Source organism: Carassius carassius, chromosome 33 (assembly GCF_963082965.1).
Source record: "Carassius carassius chromosome 33, fCarCar2.1, whole genome shotgun sequence".
Classification (NCBI taxonomy): domain Eukaryota; kingdom Metazoa; phylum Chordata; class Actinopteri; order Cypriniformes; family Cyprinidae; genus Carassius; species Carassius carassius.
In genome coordinates, this window is record NC_081787.1 from 1,409,250 (window position 1) to 1,431,588 (window position 22,339).

At 39.8% G+C, this 22,339-nt stretch overlaps 1 protein-coding gene across 1 annotated transcript in view; it reads left to right on the forward strand.

The window, feature by feature from the left end:
* Positions 1-21,587, forward strand: part of atp10b (ATPase phospholipid transporting 10B) — a 49,507-nt gene extending 27,920 nt beyond the window's left edge. Inside the window, exons 10-21 of the mRNA XM_059521258.1 lie at positions 325-856; positions 1,777-1,883; positions 1,964-2,090; positions 3,378-3,562; positions 6,135-6,441; positions 6,535-6,611; positions 7,694-7,819; positions 14,933-15,133; positions 15,935-16,015; positions 16,103-16,207; positions 17,134-17,321; positions 21,297-21,587. Of these exons, the coding sequence (XP_059377241.1) occupies positions 325-856; positions 1,777-1,883; positions 1,964-2,090; positions 3,378-3,562; positions 6,135-6,441; positions 6,535-6,611; positions 7,694-7,819; positions 14,933-15,133; positions 15,935-16,015; positions 16,103-16,207; positions 17,134-17,321; positions 21,297-21,450 (2,190 nt within the window). The 3' untranslated portion in view covers positions 21,451-21,587. The remainder of the gene's footprint in view (positions 1-324; positions 857-1,776; positions 1,884-1,963; positions 2,091-3,377; positions 3,563-6,134; positions 6,442-6,534; positions 6,612-7,693; positions 7,820-14,932; positions 15,134-15,934; positions 16,016-16,102; positions 16,208-17,133; positions 17,322-21,296) is intronic.
* Positions 21,588-22,339: the final 752 nt, after the last annotated feature.

Here is a 22,339-nt window from a genome sequence, read left to right on the forward strand (position 1 = left end):
AGCATGCATACTATGCTTACAATTTCTGTAGCATGCATACTGAGCACAAAATAGAAATTGTCTGTTGCACAGAATACCTACTGTATCCCATTGCACTGGATACATCATCCTACAATGCAATGCACTCATAAAGTATAATGTTTGTTTTTTCACTTCTTTCTTGATTAATCATTTGAAGACTTTATTTATTAATTTTGGACCTAAGGGAACTCTACAAGCTAAATTGGGATGCAATGTTTAAAATGCCTTAAAAAATGCAATAAAGCAGTATTCTAGTATTCTGCAAAGCATCTGTCAAGCAAATAATTGCACGTACTTTTCCAGGTCAAAGGGCGCCGTAGCTCCTCATACTCAGGAGGTTCATTTCATAACATGCAGCAGTGGTTCAGAAAGTGCGGTCTGGGGAAGGTTTTCACCTCCATGAGGTTCTTCAAGAGAAGAGGAGAGACACTCGCAGATCCTTTCTCCATCGATGAAGACGAGTCCGACGGGTTTCACAGCACGGATGTCTCAGACGCCACGGGGCAGAAGGACATTTCAAGTGAACGCAAGGTTAAAAGCGGTCTGTCTGGGTCGGAGGAGATGTGTTACGAGGCCCACAGCCCAGATGAGGCCGCTCTGATACACGCAGCAAAGGCTTATGGGTTCACCATGGTGGAGCGCACTCCTCATTATGTGACTGTCAAGCTGCCCGATGAAGCGCTGCTGAAGTTTGAGGTGCTGGACATCCTGACCTTCGACTCCATGAGGAGGAGGATGTCCATCATAGTGCGACATCCACACACTAAAGAAATCATCATGTACACGAAAGGAGCTGATTCTGCCATCATGGAGAGACTGGGGAATGTTTTTACAGGTGAGCAATGAAAGCTCAAAAACATGAAGCAGCGTACAACATTCAAAACTTTGGGTTTGCATTTATTTGATCACAATATCACCAATATTGTGATATATTTTTTAAATGTAAAATAGCAGTTTACTAAGTGAATATCTGTTAAAATGTAATTTATTTCTGTGACGCACTGCTGTATTTTCAGCATAATTACAGCATACATGATCAGAATAATATGATGATTCACTGCTCAAGAAACATTTCTGATTATTTTCAATGTTGAAAACAGTTGTGCTGAACAATATTTTTAAGGAAACTATGATAGATTTAATTTTTCCGGATTTGTTTGTGAATAGAAAGTTCAAAAGAACAGCATTTATTTGAATAGAAATGTTTGTAAAATTATAAATGTCTTTATTACTTTTTTATCAATTGAATGTGTCGTGTCGTTGTTGAATAAAAGTATACATATCTCTTTTTTTAATTCATAATTATATATTTTATCATGTCCTCGTTTTAAAAGTAGATTTTTAGTAAAAAAAAAAATTTTTTTACAATACAATTTTCTCTTATGGCTTAATTATGGATGTTTCTTTTAATGTTTCATCATTTATTTATTTTATTTTAACTTTTTTTTTATTTTATGGATCCAAAATAAAGATGGATAAAATAAATAGCTTTTTTTACTTAAACAATGTTTTGTTTATTTTTTTAATGGAACAAAAACGGAGCTAAAAACATGATGATTATGAATCTCCAAAATCCACATGAAAGTAAAGCATAATAACAAATATAGTGATCCAAATGATTCGTGCACTGTATTCCAAGCTTTCTGAAATCATACGATACCTCTCAATAGCAAAGGAACAGGAAGTTTCCAGCATTCAGATAAAATGTAATTTCGTGGCAGATTCGAATGTGAGTGTGTCGTTTGTTTTTCACAGATATGTCACAAGTGTACAGTGAGGCGAAGCAAACGGCTGTAAAAACTCAAAGAGACCTTGACATGTACGCCAGGAATGGATTACGGACGCTGTGCTTTGCCAAAAAGGTAGAAGTTTTGCAGAGATTGTTGTAGTAAGACTAATTGATCAGTGGTGCTGATGCGAAGCTGTGTGTTGTTCTCTGAAGGTCATCAGTGAGCAGGAGTTCAGGGCCTGGTCTGCACTCAGACAGGAGGCTCTGTCAGCCATAGATGAGAAAGAGGAGCGTCTGATGGAAACCGCAAACTTCATCGAGAGCAGCTTCACTCTGCTGGGTACAGTCTGCGCTCCCTTCATGTGCCACTCTTAAAAATAAAGCCTTCAGAAGTGGGGTTTGCAGCAGGGCCACAGAAGAACTATTTGGGGATTCCCAGAAACCCTTTCAGTGAACACTTCATACAAGAACCATTTTCTTCTTAGTGTGAAGAGGATGTTAGTAAAAAAAAAAACAATAATTAAAGAGGCAGGGTTCTTTCCTTTTTCCTCTGTTAAGAAACCCTATGGAACTTGCAATTGTGAGTTAATACCGTGCAATTCTGACTTTTTCCTCTGAATTCTGAGTTTACATCAAATCTGGGGAATAAAAAAATGCAACTTTTTATCTATTTTTTAGATTAACAATCGAAGTTCATTGTTACTTTACATCTCACAAGTTTGATGTTTTGTTTTGTTTTTTTTTTTGCTCTAAATGATGAGTTTACATATCGAAGTTCAGTTTTATTGTTTCTGCCATGGTTTAAAAAAATCAAAGTAATTGCAACATTTTATCTCATAATTCAGATTTTTCCTTTTTCTTTTTTTTTTTCTGACAAATATTTTCCCCCCGAAAAATTCTGAGTTTACATCTCGCATTTTTGTTTTTGGTTGTTTGTTAATACCATGGGAAAAATTGGAGACCTTTTATTGGACAATTCTGATTTATTTTTATTTTTTTCACAATTGCGAGTTTATATCTGTAATTTCAGTCCTTTTCCCCCTAGAATTCAGTTTAGCGCTGGTAAAGAATCTTAATTTTTAAAGGGAACATCGGATGCCCGCTTTACACAAGTTGTTATGATTCTTTAGGGTCTTCAAGAAACATCTGCAAAATGCTTTGGTTAGAAAATAACACCCTTTTTACCTTGTGAAAAACAGCTCTGTACACAGCAACCTGATTCGGTGCATGTCTCTTTAAATGCTAATGAGCTCTGCTGACCCCGCCCCCCTATTCCATAGAATGAGGCATTGTTGTCGCTACAGCTGCTTGAGCGCCAAGAAAACTGCAGACATCATACAACTGGCTGAAATGCAAATACGAGACAGTCCATCAGCGGTTGTGGGCGTGGCCTGTGCAGTATGATGTCATAGTGCTCAGAAAATCTAAACGGCTTGATTATTGATACTGTTTAGGTTTTCTCTAGATTAAAAAAAAGTAGTGAATGGATTTTCATCATTGCAGTTTGTATTATTTAAAAGTTAATTTCACATCTGATGTCCCCTTTAAGAGTGTAATCATAAGATAACATTCAAAGTCACAGTTTCGGGACATGAAATGTAAACTGACCTTCTGGAGTCTCCCACAGGAGCCACCGGCATTGAGGACCGTCTCCAAGAAAGTGTCCCAGAAACCATCCAGGCTCTGAGACGGGCTGGCATGCAGGTATGGGTGCTGACAGGGGACAAACCCGAGACGGCCATCAACATCGCTTACTCCTGCAAGCTGCTGGAGCATGAGGACCTGGTGTTCACCTTCAGCACCAACAGGAAGGTACTTCAGTGTGCTAGTCTGTGCCTAACTAATGCTAACTAGTGGTGTTTTAGTGTCACGTAAAAAATCTAATATTTTAAACTAAAGTCTAATTTACGAGAAAAAAGTTGTAGCAGTATGAGATTAAATTATAATGTTTTTAAAATAAATTCATAACATTAAATACATGTGAAGATTGAAAAGTTGGACACTTGTGGAACAGGTAGAATTTTCACATTAATAAACTTTATTCAAGCAATATACTACTTTACTCTCAAAATATTAAGACAATTAATCTTGTGTTGCTATGACTTTATTCTCAAAATTTTGGCTTTATTCTCAAAATATTATGATTTTAATCTCATACTGATCGTAATTGTCTCATAATTTAGATTTTATTCTCAAAATATTACAAATTTAAACTCTTATTGCTATGACTTTATTCATAAATCTTAGCTATATTATCAAAATATTATCACAATTAATCTTGTATTGCTTTGACATTATTGTCATAATTTTGACTTTATTTTCAAATTATTCTGAATTTAATCTCATATTGCTACGACTTTATTCGTGTACTATTCTTAGATTTTTATTTTTTTTATTTTACATGGCACCAAAACATCAGTGTACATTAGCATCCTTAAACTGATATCTCAATAAGAGCATGTGGAGTATTTGTCATATGTTGCGCATCTTGTTTGAGGGTTAATTTGTTTATCTGGGAAGACAGAGGCTTCAATGTTACACCGTTTCATGCCCTCAAGAGTGAAGTTTTCCATAGCTTGTTCAAACTCATAAACGCACTTGCAACAATTCGTCAGATATGCTGTTTTTCATTTCATGTCTGCTTGAGTCTGTGTTGAAGAGCGCTGAGAAAAAGTGCATTCACCAGTCTGAATGGCTCATGTTGTTGGTCTGTAATCCCATTTTCACACTTCTGAGGAGGGCAGGAAACCGTTCTAGTTTCATTTCAACATTAAATCTCTTCCCGAACTCTTCCACATATTATTTTATGCTCATTTTATGAAATGTCTCATTTTGTGCATCTAAACCTTCACTTTCCGCTGTCCTAGTTTTTCATGAGGTACAAGATCATTTATCACCATCTTATATCTTAGTGTATTCCCTAAATAAAAATCTGTGTGGAAATGAAAGAATCATAAGCCATTTATGTAACAGTGAAATGGGCAACAACTGAAATTTCAATAATCCATAACCCAGATATACTGTCTTTTTTCTTTTTTGATAGTGTAGTCGTGTTAAAACATATAGCAGTGCCAGACTGAAGTATGTGGATGTGACTTCACGACATGATGATGTCACAGCTCATGAATTGTAATTAGATCATGATGTCATTTCAAGATGGCATATCCATTCAAGTAATCTCATTTAGGATCAGATATGAAACGCTTGATGCACTGTCGTGCTAGCGTGTGCCGCAATGCTCTTGTGATAAAAAGGCAGCAGATGATCTTCAAAGCATGATGGGAGATGCTGACATCACAGCTGAGATGGAAGCTCATTGGCTTAGAACAACTGTGATGTTGTTGTCTTGACTACTATGTTAGTCTGTTATCTATCTCTAATATAATTTTGACTAAAAATGAATAGAGAAAGAATACATTAAATTATAGGTCTCCTACCATTCAAAAGTTTGGAGCCTAGATTTTTTATGAAAGAATTGAATACCTTTATTTAGCAAGGGCGCATTTAATAGATTACAAGGACCAGTATATACCAGCAATATGGGATTAAAGTCGTAATATTTTGAGAATTAAGTAAAATTTACAAGACAATTATGAAAAATATGAGATTCTGTTTGAGAATAAAGTCGTAGCATTATGAGATTAAATTTGTAATGTTTTGAGTATAAAGTCAAAATTAGGTCAATCAATTTTAAGTAATACCAGATTAATTGTCATAATTGTTTGATAATAAAGCCAAGATTTATGAATAAAGTCATAGCAATAAGAGATTCAGTTGATAATATTTTGAGAATAAAATCAAAATTATGAGACAATTACGATCAGTATGAGATTAAATTCATAATATTTTGAGAATAAAGCCAAAATTGTGAGAATAAAGTCATTTACAATGTTACAAAAGATTTCTATTTAAAATAAATGCTGTTCTTTTGAAACTTCTATTCATCAGTGATTCCTGAAAAATAAAATGTATCACCGTTTCCTTAAAAATATGAAACAGCACAACTGTTTTCAACATTGATATCACTCATAAATCATCATATCAGAATGATTTCTGAAGATCATGTGACACTGAAGACTGGAGTAATGATGCTGAAAATACAGCTGTGCATCACAGAAATAAATTGCATATTAACATGTATTCATATAAAAAACATTTCACAGTTTTTTTACATATAAATGCAGCCTTGGTGAACATAAAACATGAAAAAAAAAAATCTTACCATGCACAAACGTTTGAATGGTGGAGTAAACTTAATTACCAGTTTATTACATTCATTATCATGTAAAAGCTGATGCATTTTAAAAACATGCAACAAAAATGCAAACGTGATACTTGACAGACTGTTTTTCAAAATACTGACACAGTCTCTGTTATATTGCAGTCTGTGTTTAAAATGAGACTGGAAGACACACTGGGAGAGCTGCGACGGAGTACACTGTCTCCCGGAGCGGACCCTCAGTTCAGGGGTTATAGCTCAGCGTTCGCTGGCCCTCTGATGGAGCCCAGTATTGGGCTGGTGATAGACGGGTCGACTCTGAGCATGGCCATGTCAGACGAGCTGGTGGAGCAGTTCGTGGAGCTCTGCAAACACTGTCGAGCGGTGCTCTGCTGTCGAGTGACGCCGCTGCAGAAGAGCGCCGTGGTTAAACTCATTCGGCAGAAACTGAGGGTCATGACCCTCGCCGTAGGTAATGAAACCTTCCTTTTGAGCTTTGTGAAATCATTTATAAGATGACTGTTTCGCAGGTTCCTGAAGTACATTATGATTTGTGTTGATGCAGGTGATGGCGCCAATGATGTGAACATGATTCAAGCTGCAGACGTTGGCATTGGAGTTTCTGGACAGGAGGGGATGCAGGTTTGTGTTTTTGTGTTTTATAACTCACTCCCTGGTGAAGATAGTGTATCAATTAATATATTTTTAAGTTTTTCTTACCTATTGTGACATATCTGAAAGAAATGACTTGTCGCATAAGAAAAAATGTGGGGCGGATCTTGATTTTTAATCAAGAATTGGGGAGGGGCATGTTATCCTCTTTAAATTAAATATTTCCAGGTCACTTATATAATGATGCGCACATTTAAATCATGTATAATAAACATTTTGTTTGAGAATCCACTTTAGACATTCTGCTGACTATAAGTACGTAAGTGCAAGTACATGTCAACTTATTCTACTAACTAACAGTGCTGGATAGATTACTTACAAATTGTAGTCCATTACTGATTGCAGATTACATGATGAAAATTGTAGTTAGTAACGTAATGTATTCTGACTACTTTTTAGATTATTTTTTATCTAACTTATTTATTACTGTATAACCGTCACGATCTCCGGCTGTTCCATCCCAGACTCTTTCTGCCTCACGAACTTCAAGTCCCATAATTCTTTGCTCAGTCACATTAGCACTAATTGTTTGCACCTGTGTCTCGTTGGCCTTGTTAGCTCACCCTATAAAAGCCTGGTTCTCTGTTATTCTTTGCTGAGCCTTGCATGTGTCTCAGCTGTGGTTTTAAGCCTTTTCTCCTGGTTCCTGTTGGTCTGCTTGTTTATCCGGATTACTCTGTTTGCCTCAACTCTGAACTCATTGTTTGGACTGCTTATTGTGTTTGACCTCATGCCTGTTTACGATTATGGATTATTCTTCTAATAAACTATTGTGCTTGGATCCTCAGCCTACGTGTCTGCGTGCAGTTTTGTGACAAAAACATACATTATTGATAAAAAAAGCGTATCTTTTATTACATTTTTTATTTTTATTAAATTAAAAGCAAATTTAGAAAGGAACATTTTAAAGAGTCAGTTACTACCCAGTGTCTGCTACCCATAACCTAATGAGGTTCAGTCAACATGTACTGTATTTGCACAGTTACTTGTAGTTAGTAGAACGTCTGAAGTGGACTATCGTAATGATTTCACGCAGTGTTTGTGTTCTGCAGGCTGTCATGGCCAGTGATTTTGCCATCACACGCTTCAAACACCTGCAAAGACTGCTGCTGGTTCACGGACACTGGTGCTACTCCAGACTGGCCAACATGGTCATCTACTTCTTCTACAAGAATGTGGTAATTATCACCATAGCAGCTGATTTTGTTACATTTGATTTAAGTAATTAGTGGTCAAAGTAGTTTAACAGTGTTAAACAGGAAAATAACGTTTCAATGATGCAAATTCTGCTCTAAAGCAGCTCTAAAAAGAGGACAATAGTTTCATTGATAGCTGTGTGACTTGATACATTTGAATTTTTCCTTACAAATGTATCAAAGTGTTGCCAATGTGTCAAAAAAATTTAAAAATAATAAGTGTGACCTACACAGCTGTTAAAATCTTTCGAGTTTTATTTTTAATTTAAAGTAGTAATACTTTAATAGAGAAAGAACACATAAATTTTTTATGGAAGTTGTTTCCGCAGTTGATTGAAAAATAAAAAGGTACCTTCAACTTTTTATCTCACAGTTCTGACTTGTTTTCTCAGAATTGAGAGATATAAACACACAATGTGTGACGCTAACAATGGAGGACAGGAGGCAGATGCAAGTAAAGGTAGTTTATTGACAGGAGTAGTGATGGATGAATGCTGGTGAGTGACGCAGGAACCACAATGGCAGCACAGACAGGTGGGTAGGTGATTTGAGTGCGTTGGTAGCGATGGCGGTGATGGTAGATCGGTGATCGGCGGTGATAATCCGTGAATGACTGTGAATATCCAATGAAGACTGAAGCAGGACACTGAGCAAAGACAGGAACACAGGAGCACGAACAGACATCGACACAAGGACCTCAAACAACGATCTGACAAACAGGAGACGAAAGACAGGGCGTTAAATAGGCGGTTGGAATGAGATGCACCTGCCGCTGATCAGGCGATCAGTGGCAACACCCACATGAACCAATCAACATGACATAACATGACTACAGCTGGAGACGGTGCATTCACGAACCGTGACAGTACCCCTCCTCCTAAGGATGCCTCCTGGCGTCCCCAGAATCTCTTACCTGTCGATTGTAATCATCGATAAGGGAGTGATCCAGGATGTCCCTAGCAGGTACCCAACTTCTCTCCTCCGGACCGTAACCCTCCCAGTCCACCAAGTACTGAAATCCGCGTCCCCTCCTTCTATAGTCCAGAATACGATTTACCAAATAGGTGGTCTCCCTATCTATGAGACGCGGCGGGGGAGGAACCGGGGTAGGCGGATTAATGGGAGAATGAAATACGGGCTTGATTTTGGACACATGAAAGGCGGGATGAATTCTCCTGTACGTAGGAGGGAGTTTAAGGCGGACTGCCACCGGACTAATGATCTTGGTGACAGTAAACGGGCCAATAAATTTGGGAGCCAATTTATTAGATACGGACCGGAGAGGAATATTCTTGGTTGAAAGCCACACCTTTTGACCCACGACGTATACGGGAGGCCTAGACCGGTGGCGATCGGCCTTGGCCTTGGTGCGCGCCCCCACTTGGAGTAGAGTCTCACGGGCTCTGGTCCAAGTGCGGTGGCACCTCTGGACGAAGGCGTGAGCGGAGGGGACCGCAACTTCGGATTCCATACTGGGAAAAATAGGTGGCTGGTAACCTACACTACACTCAAAAGGAGATAGGCCCGTAGCTGATACTGGTAAGGTATTGTGGGCGTACTCCACCATAGACAATTGTTGGCTCCAGGAGGAAGGATTCTTGGAGACCAAACATCGCAACACCCTTTCCAAATCTTGGTTGGCTCTCTCGGTTTGACCATTGCTCTGGGGGTGAAACCCTGAGGACAGACTTACAGTCGCTCCCAGTAGTCTACAGAATTCTTGCCAAAATTTAGCCACAAATTGGGGTCCCCTGTCGGAAACCACATCTATCGGGAGGCCATGTAAACGAAAGATGTGGTCTACGACGGTCAACGCTGTCTCCTTGGCTGAGGGTAATTTGGGCAAGAGAATAAAGTGGGCCGCCTTCGAGAACCGGTCCACCACGGTTAAAACTACCGTGTTGCCCTGGGAGGGCGGGAGGGCGGTAATAAAATCTAGAGCGATGTGGGACCAGGGTCTGGAAGGAACCGGCAGCGGTTGGAGTAACCCATCAGGGGGCCGATTGGAAGTCTTACCAGTGGCACAAACCGAGCAAGCCAAAACAAAACTGTGAATGTCGCGAGCCATAAGTGGCCACCAGAATCGTTGCTTGACTAAAAATCTAGTACGGTTAACCCCTGGATGGCAAGCTACATTCGAGCAATGTCCCCACTGGATAACGTTGGACCTTAATCCCTCCGGCACAAATAAACGGTTCGGTGGACACCCGGGCGGAGGCGTTACCCCTTCTAAGGCCGTTCTGACCTTCGATTCGATCTCCCATGTGAGAGTGGAGACCACTAATGTCTCAGGAAAAATACACTCGGGAGTGGACGGGCGTTCGAAAATGGTCAAAAATACGCGACAAAGAATCGGGTTTGATATTCTTGGAACCCGGGCGGTACGAGATAGTAAAGTCAAAACGTCCGAAAAAAAGTGCCCACCGAGCCTGCCTGGAGTTCAACCTCTTGGCGGTGCTAATGTACTCTAAATTCTTGTGGTCAGTCCATACTATAAAAGGAACCCCCGATCCCTCTAACCAGTGTCGCCATTCCTCCAATGCCATCTTAACTGCCAACAATTCTCGGTTACCAATATCGTAATTTCGTTCTGCCGGAGATAAACGATATGAAAAATACGCGCAAGGGTGGACCTTGTCGTCTAAGGGAGAACGTTGAGATAACACCGCTCCTACCCCCACCTCTGATGCGTCGACCTCCACCACGAACTGACGTGTAGGGTCAGGGGTAATCAGAATAGGGGCTGAAATGAAACGGCTCTTCAGTTTGGCAAACACAGCCTGAGCTGTGTCCGACCACCTGAACGCAGTCTTGGCGGAGGTCAAGGCGGTCAGAGGTGCGGCTAGTTGGCTGAAGTTGCGAATAAAACGCCGGTAGAAGTTAGCGAACCCCAGAAACCTCTGTAGGGCCTTACGGGAATCTGGGCTTGGCCATTCTACCACAGCCTTAACCTTCTCGGGATCCATGCGTATTCCCTCAGTCGACACGATATACCCCAAAAATGGAATTGACTGTGCATGAAATTCGCATTTCTCCGCCTTGACAAAAAGCCCATTCTCTAGCAACCTCTGAAGCACTCGTTGGACGTGCTGCACATGTTCCTGGAGAGAAGAAGAAAAAATCAATATGTCGTCCAGGTAGACATAAATGAACTGATCGATCATATCTCGCAGCACGTCGTTGACGAGTGCCTGGAAGACCGCTGGGGAGTTGGAGAGCCCAAAGGGCATAACCAAGTATTCAAAGTGCCCTCTGGGGGTGTTAAAAGCGGTCTTCCATTCATCCCCCTCCCTGATCCGAACCAAATGATACGCATTGCGTAAGTCCAGTTTTGTGAAAATTGACGCTCCCTGCAACCTCTCGAAGGCCGAAGACATCAACGGCAAAGGATAAGTATTCTTTACCGTGATGTTGTTCAGTCCCCGGTAATCAATACAAGGTCGCAGAGATCCGTCCTTCTTTCCCACAAAAAAGAACCCCGCCCCCGCAGGAGAAGAGGAAGGGCGGATGAATTTGGAAGCTAGAGAATCAGAAATATATTTCTCCATAGCCTCCCTCTCTGGAACAGAAAGTGAATAGAGTTTGCCCTTAGGCGGAGACTTACCTGATCGTAAATCTATGGCACAGTCGTAAGGACGATGCGGAGGAAGAGAAGCAGCCCGAGACTTACTGAACACTTCCTTCAGATGGAGGTACTCAGCGGGCATGTTAGACAAATCCACCGCCTCCTCCTGCAACAAAGACACAGACACAGACGGACAGGCAGACACTAGACAAGACTCATGACACCTTTTACACCAAGACAAAACGGAGTTAGAGAGCCAGTCAATGCTAGGGTTGTGGAGGAGGAGCCAAGGGTGTCCAAGGACAATGGGTGCCAGGGGAGAGTCAAGGATGTGAAAAGAGATGGTTTCGGAGTGATTCCCAGAGGTGATGAGTAATGTCTTCAGTGATGTATGATATGGTGGGAAGTTGCTGACCAGTGAGGGCGTGAACCGTGATGTGGTGCGGAAGAGGTCTGAGGGGAATGTGGAGCTTGTGGGCTAATGTGCTGTCCATGAAGTTACCTTTTGCCCCGGAATCCAGTAGTGCCTGACAGTGATGTGTCTGTGCTGACCACCGCAGCCATACCAGGAGGAGCGTAGAAGATGATGGTAATGATGATGATGATGATGATGATGATGATGAGGTCTTCTCGGCAGAGATCCCACCCGATAGTAGCCTCATACGTACTACCGGGCCTGGCCTTTTACCGGACAGGCGTGGGCTTGATGTCCGGCTCCCCCGCAGTAAAGGCAAAGGCCCAGGGACCTCCGCCTCTCCTTCTCCTCCCGGGAAAGCCGAGCTCGCCCTACCTGCATGGGCTCGTGATCGTAGACGGGGCTGGCCACGTTCCCGCCGCTGAACCGCACGTCTGCCGGTCCCCTGGATGGGGTGTTGAGTAGCCCCCTCCTCTCCATCCGTGCCAGACGTGCGTCGACCCGAAGGGCCAGCTCAATGAGTCCATCGAACGACGGGGGAAGGTCCAGGGCGTAGATCTCCCTCTGGACGCAGTCAGCCAGCCCATGCAGGAACATGTCCCACTGCGCCTCCTCGTTCCAATGGCACTCCGCCGCCAGGGTCCGGAACTCGATGGAGTAGTCCGAGACGGATCTCTCGTGCTGGCGTAACTCCGCCAGCCTCCTGACCGCCTCCCGTCCTGCGGCAGCCCGATCAAAGACCCGTCTCATCTCGGCGGAGAGCGCCTGGAACGAGGCGCAGCATGGGTCCTGGTTCTCCCACACCGCTGTTCCCCACAATGCCGCCCTCCCAGAGAGCAGGGTCAGGACGAAGGCCACCTTGGCCCTCTCACTGGCGAACGTTCTAGGCTGGAGGGCAAAATGCATATCACAACGGTTAAGGAAAGCTCTACAATAGTCGGGTTCACCTGAGTACGCTTCCGGAATCGGGAGGCGTGGTTCCGGCTGGGAGGGGGCCTCCGATGGTGCTGGTGGAACAGGCGGTGTGAGTGGCGCAGTGGGAGCTCGTAATAGCTGGAACTGTTGGGTGAGCTCGGACACCTGCGTCGCTAAAGCCTGAACCGCGCGACCAGTGTCGTTAAGAGTCCGCTCCTGGGAGTCCATCCTCTGAACACTGGCGCTGAGGAAAGCTTCGAGGGGGGAGGGTTGATTACTCGCTGCCTCCATGTTGGTCAGATCGTTCTGTGACGCTAACAATGGAGGACAGGAGGCAGATGCAAGTAAAGGTAGTTTATTGACAGGAGTAGTGATGGATGAATGCTGGTGAGTGACGCAGGAACCACGATGGCAGCACAGACAGGTGGGTAGGTGATTTGAGTGCGTTGGTAGCGATGGCGGTGATGGTAGATCGGTGATCGGCGGTGATAATCTGTGAATGACTGTGAATATCAGAATCAGAATCAGAATCAGAATGAGCTTTATTGCCAGGTATGTTCACACATACGAGGAATTTGTTTTCGTGACAGAGCTCCGCAGTGCAACATAACAGCGACAGAACAAAAAACACAATTAGGAATAAAAAATACAAAATAATACAAATAGGTGGGTAAGGATTGACAATATACAAATTGACAATGAATGGAGGGGTAAATTAAAAAGAGCATTTATGTATGTACATGTATATTATGTGGAAAAATTGTAACTGTACGCTAAGTATGTGTGTTTGGATAAATAAGTGTATGTGTATATAAATATAAATATAAGTAGTATAGTGTGTTCCATGTATGTACATGTATATTATGTGCAAAAGATTTACGTGTACGCTAAGTATGTGTGTTGGATAAAAAGTGTAGTGTATATAAATATAAATAGTGTAGTGTGTCCCACAGTTATTATCAGCTGTTCATAAGATGGATTGCCTGAGGGAAGAAACTGTTCCTGTGTCTGGTCGTTCTGGCGCTCAGTGCTCTGTAGCGTCGACCAGATGGCAACAGTTCAAAGAGGGAGTGTGCTGGATGTGAGGGGTCCAGAGTGATTTTAACAGCCCTTTTGCTCACTCTGGATAAGTACAGTTCTTGAATAGATGGGAGGGTTGTACCGATAATTCGCTCAGCAGTCCGGACTACCCTCTGTAGTCTTCTGAGGTCCGATTTAGAAGCTGATTTAGATATCCAATGAAGACTGAAGCAGGACACTGAGCAAAGACAGGAACACAGGAGCACGAATAGACATCGACACGAGGACCTCAAACAACGATCTGACAAACAGGAGACGAAAGACAGGGCGTTAAATAGGCGGTTGGAATGAGATGCACCTGCCGCTGATCAGGCGATCAGTGGCAACACCCACATGAACCAATCAACATGACATAACATGACTACAGCTGGAGACGGTGCATTCACGAACCGTGACACAATGTGTGTGTGTATGTGTGTGTGTGTGTGTGTGTGTGTGTATAAACTATATACTGTATAGTTTATATCTTACGATTATTAATTTAAAGCATGCAATTGTTAGTAATAAAGTCAGTCCTTTTTTTCCTCTAAATTGGTCGTTATAACTTGCAGTTGTGAATTTATGTGTCACAATTCTGAGAAAGAAGTCTGAGTTGCGAGATAAAAAGTCGCAATTACTTTTTTAATTTCTTATTCAATGACGGAAACAGCCTTCGGGCTTCCATGAATTGTCATTAAAGACTTCTATTTCAAATAAATATATTTTTTTATATTTTCATTTCTATTAATTATCAAATCCTGGGAGAAAAAAAAAAAGTATCACGGTTTCTACAAAAACAGCACAGATGTTTTCAGACTGCAGTAATGATGCTGAAAAAAACTGCTTTGCCATCACAGGAATTCATTACTTATGAAATATATGAAACTAGAGGGTTATTTTAAATTGGAATGATATTTCATAATATCACTTTGTGATCAAATAAATGCAGCCTTGATGCACATTAGAGACTTCTGAATGGTACAGTGACTGTAAAAAAGGCATTCGTTTATTTCATGACGGAAACCTGTATTGTAATGAATCGTTTTCTGTTCCATCAGTCATAACTCCCTTAAAAACCCTTCTGATGAATCTGATTAGTTAGCACCAGCACTCACTAATGAACCTGTGTCGTCTCACTCAGGCCTACGTGAATCTGCTGTTCTGGTATCAGTTCTTCTGCGGCTTCTCCGCCACAGCCATGATCGACTACTGGCTCATGATATTTTTCAACCTGTTCTTCACCTCTGCTCCTCCCATCATGTTTGGGATCATGGAGAAAGAGGTGTCAGACTCCACGTTACTGAGCCTGCCTGAGCTCTATAAGAGAGGACAGCACTCAGAGGTGAGAGATCCCATCTGAGAGAGGTCAATCTATCACTGTGTTACCATATTAACTCAGTCTGGGATAACTACGACTTTTTGTTGTCGGAAGGTTCGTAATAAAAATACATTAAGAATCATTCAACTATGGATGTATTAATTCAACATTAATGTATTATTTTCAAAACAAATCCCATAGTTTGTTTTATAGAAACCATGGTTACAAGCATAGAAACCTGTTCCTATAAATATAACAGTTAGACTAAAGTTGCTATGCAAGGCCTTTTTGTCATTTTCAACTCCCTTTCCCACCAGTGTTACATTTTTTGTTTTAACCAAAACAAACCGTTTCATTCTTGCTTCATGCATTTTTTTTAATTAACAGCTGAATGTGGGTAAATTTAATGAAAAAAAAAAAAAAAAAACATTTTGAACAAAAACTACGGATCAGATTCAGAACGAAGATCTAAACATAGAGTCGATCGCTTTGTCAACTACCCCAAAACATCCTAAACAACTTCCAGGTTCGAGATTTTATTTGATAACGTTAGACAGTTTTTATTTGTATGCTGTTTAACATTTGCTGATTATATTACATATGCGGTTTCTGCTTCTTCTTCGCCTTGTTTTGACCCAGAGATTCTATACTTTTTTGGAATATGTGTAATTGCGCCCCCTGCTGTATAACAGTGAAAACACAGAAATTAAAAATGAGTTAAAAATGGGTGAACAAGCCTATGGTTTTGCCTCCCTGTTAACAAATAGCTGTGAATATGACATTATTGAAATATTCTGCTTTTAACTGAATATTGTTTGAATACAGGGCTACAGACGTTCAACATTTTGGATTGCGATTCTCGATGCTTTCTATCAGAGTCTTGTGTGCTTCTTTATTCCATACTGGGTGAGAACATCTGTGCAGTCCCTCGTCTGTTTCTGTCTTGTGTTTTGGGTCAACTTGTCATCTGATCACTGCTTTTACTTTCTCAAGACATACAATGGTTCAGACATCGGCATATTCGCATTCGGCACTCCCATGAACACAGTGTCTCTGTTCACCATCATACTGCATCTGGCCATTGAGATCAAGAGTTGGGTGAGTTTATACACTACACTTCATCACTGCACAAGACAATCACAACCCAAATCATATTCTGAACAATGCTCACATGTATGAGTACACACACACACACACACACATATATATATATATATATATATATATATATATGTGTGTGTAATTTTTTTCAGCAAGGATGCATTAAATTGGTCAAAAGTGATAGTGAAGACAAATAAATGCTGTTTTTTTACTTTATATTAATTTATAGAATCCTGAAAAAATCGGAATTGTTTCTTGAGCATCGAATCAGCATATTAGAATGATTTCTGAAGATCATATGACACTGAAGACTGGTTTAATGATTCTGAAAGTTCAGCTTTGATCATAGAAATAAATTACTTTTAAACAGATATTCACACAGAAAAGACTTATTTTAAATTGTAATAATATTTTCCCAATTTTTACTGTACACTTGATCAAATAAATGCATGATGGTGAGACTTAAGAAGCTTCTTTAAAAAACAATAAAAGTTTTGCCGCCCCAAAACTTTTGAATGGTAGCAGGGTTATTATATATAGTTAAACTATTACTAAACTTAAACTGTTAAAAACAAAATATGAAATAAATTCAAAATAAAAACTTGAATATTACATGGAAAGACTTAACCAAAGTTACTAACTAAAATAAGTTTACATTGAATCAATTAAATTACTATTTTGAAATTTATTTTGGAAAACATATTAATTTATTATTATTATTATTTATTTCCAAACTAAAATTGAAATAAAAATAATACAATAACAAAAGCACATAACAAAATAGATTTTGAAAGATTTTAATAAGTTATTATTTTTTTTGTCTCTTTAGAGGTTTTTAAGGTTACAGCATATCTAAATTATTCCCCTTTATGTCAAAGTATCAGTATTTTTTCTAAAAGGTCCTCTTTTTGTTTGCCGTGCAGACTGTGGTGCACTGGGTGATCATGATCGGCAGTGTGCTGGTGTATTTCATCGTAACTCTGGCTTACAGCGCCATCTGCATCAGCTGCAACCCTCCGTCTGACCCCTACTGGATCATGCACAAACAAATGGCTGACCCCATGTTCTACCTCGTCTGCATTTTAACAACGGTTGTTGCATTACTACCAAGGTAACCGAAGTTAAGCGCTACCCTGATGTGTAGCATTAGGGTTGGGACAAAAATATTGGTTTACTCATTGCATGAACCGATATCAGCAGTGTTGGGAAGGTTACTTTGGAAATGTAATAGGTTACAGATTACAAGTTACCCTATTTAAAATGTAATAGTAGTGTAACTTTTTTAATTACTTTAATAAAGTAATGTAACTAATTACTTTTGAGTACATTTTGATTACTTTTATAAATTTCTAATGAATGTTATTTTGCAACTGTTAATCATCTTCAACCATTTTACACCATGCAGGTTTAACCTTAAAGTAGTGCTCAATACTGTCAGACTTTCACCATCCTTCATCACTTAAATTAAGATGATCACATTTGAACACATCCACCACACAATCAGACTTTACTTAGAGATTGATCTGAAGTTCAAAGCAGATTTAAAATCAAAAGAAATAGTTTATAGATACTGTTTTTGAATCCAAATCTTTGCATAACTACAGGCATCTAACTGCATCTAACAATGGTTTGGGGGAAAATAGTTAATAAAAAAATAAAAGCATATACATCAACTCAAATACGGTTATCTAATAAGCATGTGTCCTATTTTGTGTACTAAACTCCTGAAACACTGGTGTCTTTTTGAAACACTGCTGTCTCTTTGTATATGATATGATGATAGTTTCTCAAAATAAGTAAAAAATGCTCATGAAGTGACTGTTCTAGAGATTAATTTCCATGAGGGGCGGACTGGGAAAATAAATAGGCTGGGAAATCTCACACTCATACACCCACAACCCATTCTGAAACATGGACAACCCTATTTTTTTTTTGGACCTGACATGAAAAAGATTTGAATCCTTAGGTTGGGGGACTTGCAACGTAATTAAGAGTTCTCTCCTGAACTGCACCTTCACTTCCATTATCCACCCATCTCTCTCATGACTTTAATACTGAAGATTTTTATTTGACTTTTACCATGTTTTGTAAGTGCAATTTAGTTTTTTTGGCAAATGAATTACCACTTGTATTTATTTTTACTACAAATTCCATAATTAAACCACGGTTAGTGCCATATACCATAGGCTACATTAATTTTCCTAGGGGTTGTGTTTTTGTATGCACTAGCTCCCCCTAAACCTATGATAAAATATGATGATTTGTCTGCTAACTTACTACTGTAACATTACAATAGATAATAATGACGTCGTTTATACAGTATTTTGAGTGATTGTGAGCAATGTGCTGTTGCTGCTGCTTGACTAAGTAAACAAAGACAAAACTACATTAGCATATTTACAGATGAAACTGACCTGCACCTGAAACCCTGAACAGAAGTGTCGCTTCTCTTCTCCAGCTGTGCGCTTACACAGTTCACTCCGGTCTCTCTCTCTCGCATTGATTACTCGGAGTTTGATCCAAACCGTTCGGCGGAGGCGCGGAGAGCGCGCGAGCCCAACCATTGACAGTCACGACTAACCGATTCATGATTTATTAGAAATTTAATTATCGAATGGCGGATTCGGAAATAATCGCTTTAGTATATTCGGCCTGCAATTATACAATAACAATATTAAAGTAGAAGGCCAAATCGTCTGCCAGGCCACAGGGAATTGTCCCGGTTCTCCCGATGTCCAGTCAGCGCCTGATTTCCACAGACACGCAGAACGTGCAGGATTCATATTCAGTCTTTTTGCGGCTTAATATTCACAGACATCAGTCCATATCGGGTTTTGATTCAAGTGTACTGACCTACTTTTGATTTATTCGTCCAAAATGTGGCATATTGCGTCCGCGTTATAGGCTGAATTCCATTTTTATGACTGGATTCTACGAATGTGTTTTCCGCGTCTCGGATATTATGGGCCATATGTCTTAGTGCAATTTGGGAAAGAAAAAAGCTGTATGTGGATGTGTGTAAATATTCAAATGTAATCCTCTTTGTAATCGTTACAATTTTCATAAGTAACTGTAATTTAATTACTCATTTTTTCTTAGTAACTGTAACTGATTACTGTTACATTTATTTTGTAATTAAATTACGTAACGCCGTTACATGTAACTAGTTACTCCCCAACAATGGATATCAGTTCATAAAGGGACAGTTCACTCAAAAATTAAAATTAAGCCATCATTTACTCTGCTGTTTAGGGTTGATGCATGAACAAAATATAATGAAAAATTATTTGTAGCGTGCATCCCATCCGATAATCACACCATGCTGATCATAGCTGTTTTTTACTGAATCAACTGGTTTTGGAGTTTTTTTTAAAGTGGTGTTGGCCACTGTCACGCTGGTCTTAGCTAGTTTTTAGCTGTTTTTTTTTTTACTGAATCAACTGGTTTTAGCTGGATTAATGAACTTGCTAATCATGCTAGCAACATGCTAGTAACTGGCTAATCATGCTAGCAAACATGGTAGTTACTTGCCAATCATGCTAATCACATGCTAGTCACTTGGTAGTCATACTAGCAAGATGCTAGTAACTTGCTTATCATGTTATCAACATGTCAGTTACATGCTAATCATGCTAGAAACATGCTAGTCACTTGCTAATCACACTAATGATATGCTAGTCACTTGCTAGTTATGCTAGCAACATGTTAGTCACTTGCTAATCATGCACAAAACATGCTAGAGACATGTAAGTCATTTGCTAATCATGTTAATAACATGCAAGTTACTTGCTAGTCATGCTAGAAACATGCTAGTCACTTGCTAATCATTTTAACAACATGCTAGTCACTTGCTAATCATACTAACAACATGCTAATGACATGCTAGTCACTTGCTAGTCATGCTAGCAACATGCTAGAAACTTACTAATCATGCTAGCAACATGCTAGAAACTTGTTAACAACATGCTAGTGACTTGCTAATCAATCTAGCAACATGCGAGTCACTTGTTAATCATGTTAGCAACATGCTAGGCACTTGCTAATCATGCTAACAAGATGCTAGTAACTTGTTAATCATGTTATCAACATGTCAGTTACATAGCCTCAGAAAAGCCATTCAGTAAATTTACAGTTAGCTATAAAAATTACCTGTGGATAGATACATTTTGCTAAGTACTGTATATGCACTATATTACATATTCATTATATTCTTACTCAACCTGTTTTTTAGTATTTAATATATTTCTGAATAACTAAGACAAAACAGAATCATCTGTTTACTAAGGAATATCTAAGAAAATTGAACGTTTAAATGCATAAAAACCTTTTTACTGATCTGAAATAAATTAAAACAAACATAAGAGGAATGACTTAAATCAAACCAAAATTAGACATGTTGCTGTTATTGAAACAGATTATGACATCCAACATTTAAATGCTTGTATTTCAACACCAAACTGGAGTAGAAAGTAAAAGTTAAAGTTAAAGTGACAATATTATAATACGTTTGTATTATATGTGTGTGTGTGTGTGTGTGTGTGTGTGTGTGTGTGTGTGTGTGTGTCTGCAGCACAAAAGCAGTCTTAAGTCTCTGGGGTATATTTGTAGCAATAGCCAAAAAAACATTGTACGGGTCAAAATTATAGATTTTAATTTTATGTCAAAAATCATTAGGATATTGAGTTAAGATCATGTTCCATTAATATATTAATACACCATTAATATATAATATATTTTATATTTCCTACCGTAAAAATATCAAAACTTAATTTTTGACTAGTAATATGCATTGCTAAGAATTCATTTGGACAACTTTAAAGATGATTTCCTCAATATTTAGATTTTTTTGCACCCTCAGATTCCAGATTTTCAAATAGTTTTATCTCGGCCAAAAATTGTCTGATCCTAATAAACCATACATCAATGGAAAGCTTATTTATTCCGTTTTCAGATGATGTATAAGATGTATCTATTTGGTCTCAATACCCATCCCTAAATAGCAGTGAAGATGTTAAGCTATCATACGTTGACACAGAATTTCAAAAGCACTATCCTCAGCTTTACCACTGTTTTTTTTTTTTCTCAGGTACACCTTGCATGTCCTAAGGGGAACACTGGCGCCCTCCCCTCACCTCCGTGCACGACAGCTCGAGCATCTCTCCCCGTCCCATCGGGAGCAGCAGATCAGAGAGTGGCGTGGTCTCAGAGACACGTGTATCTCTCCTTCTCCCAGTGCATAAAGTACACACACAGCACAGTCCGGCGCGCCACATTTCCTCGTGCACTGAGAACAACGATGCCAAAAAACTTGAATATTGCAAAAAACTGAAACCCATATTTTTGTTTTGCACACATGGACGCTGCTTTGTGCAGTGCTCATGCATCAAGGCCATAGGTTTACTGCTGCATCTGTGTCTGGGCAGCTGTTGTGAACTCGGGTTTACGGTCCACACTTGATCAGTGCATGCGTGTTATTTCTCATGCATGAATGTAATGTGTTCGATGGATGCAGCTGAGCCTTTTCCCTTCTGTGCAACCTAATTCCTGTTGTCATGCGGACCACATTTGTATGCACTTGTGCTTTGAGCTGCTCAAGTAATAATTGAGGTTTGCAGATGTTACATAATATCTAGACTCATTTATTCAGAGCTTGTTGTGCATGCTGACAGAAATACAAGCACCACAGTGAGATTAAGGAGGCTGGATCTTCCTTTTCTTATTATGAATTCCTAATAAATTTATTGACTCATAATGCTTGTTGATGGCTGTGTGTTTAATGCTCTAAGGCAGATCATACAGTCATGCGCTGGTTTTTGAATATTTAATTGCCCTGCTGACGTCTGGCTGACGTTCTTCACTCATGATGCGGTCAGTGATGACCTCACGCTCAGACGGATCACGGCTCGTTTCCGCATCCTTCCAGCATGTTGCAACACACACCACATTCAAGGCTCAGTATGAAAATGAATGTCTTGTGTTGATTCTGTTTGCAGAACCCAAGGCGGTTTTATGTAACCATGTCAGGCGGGTTTCTGACGGGACGCTTCTGCGATCTAGTGGTGCTCTGATAAACTGCAAACACAACCATCCATTTAGAGAGAGAGAGAGAGAGAGAGAGAGAGAGAGAGA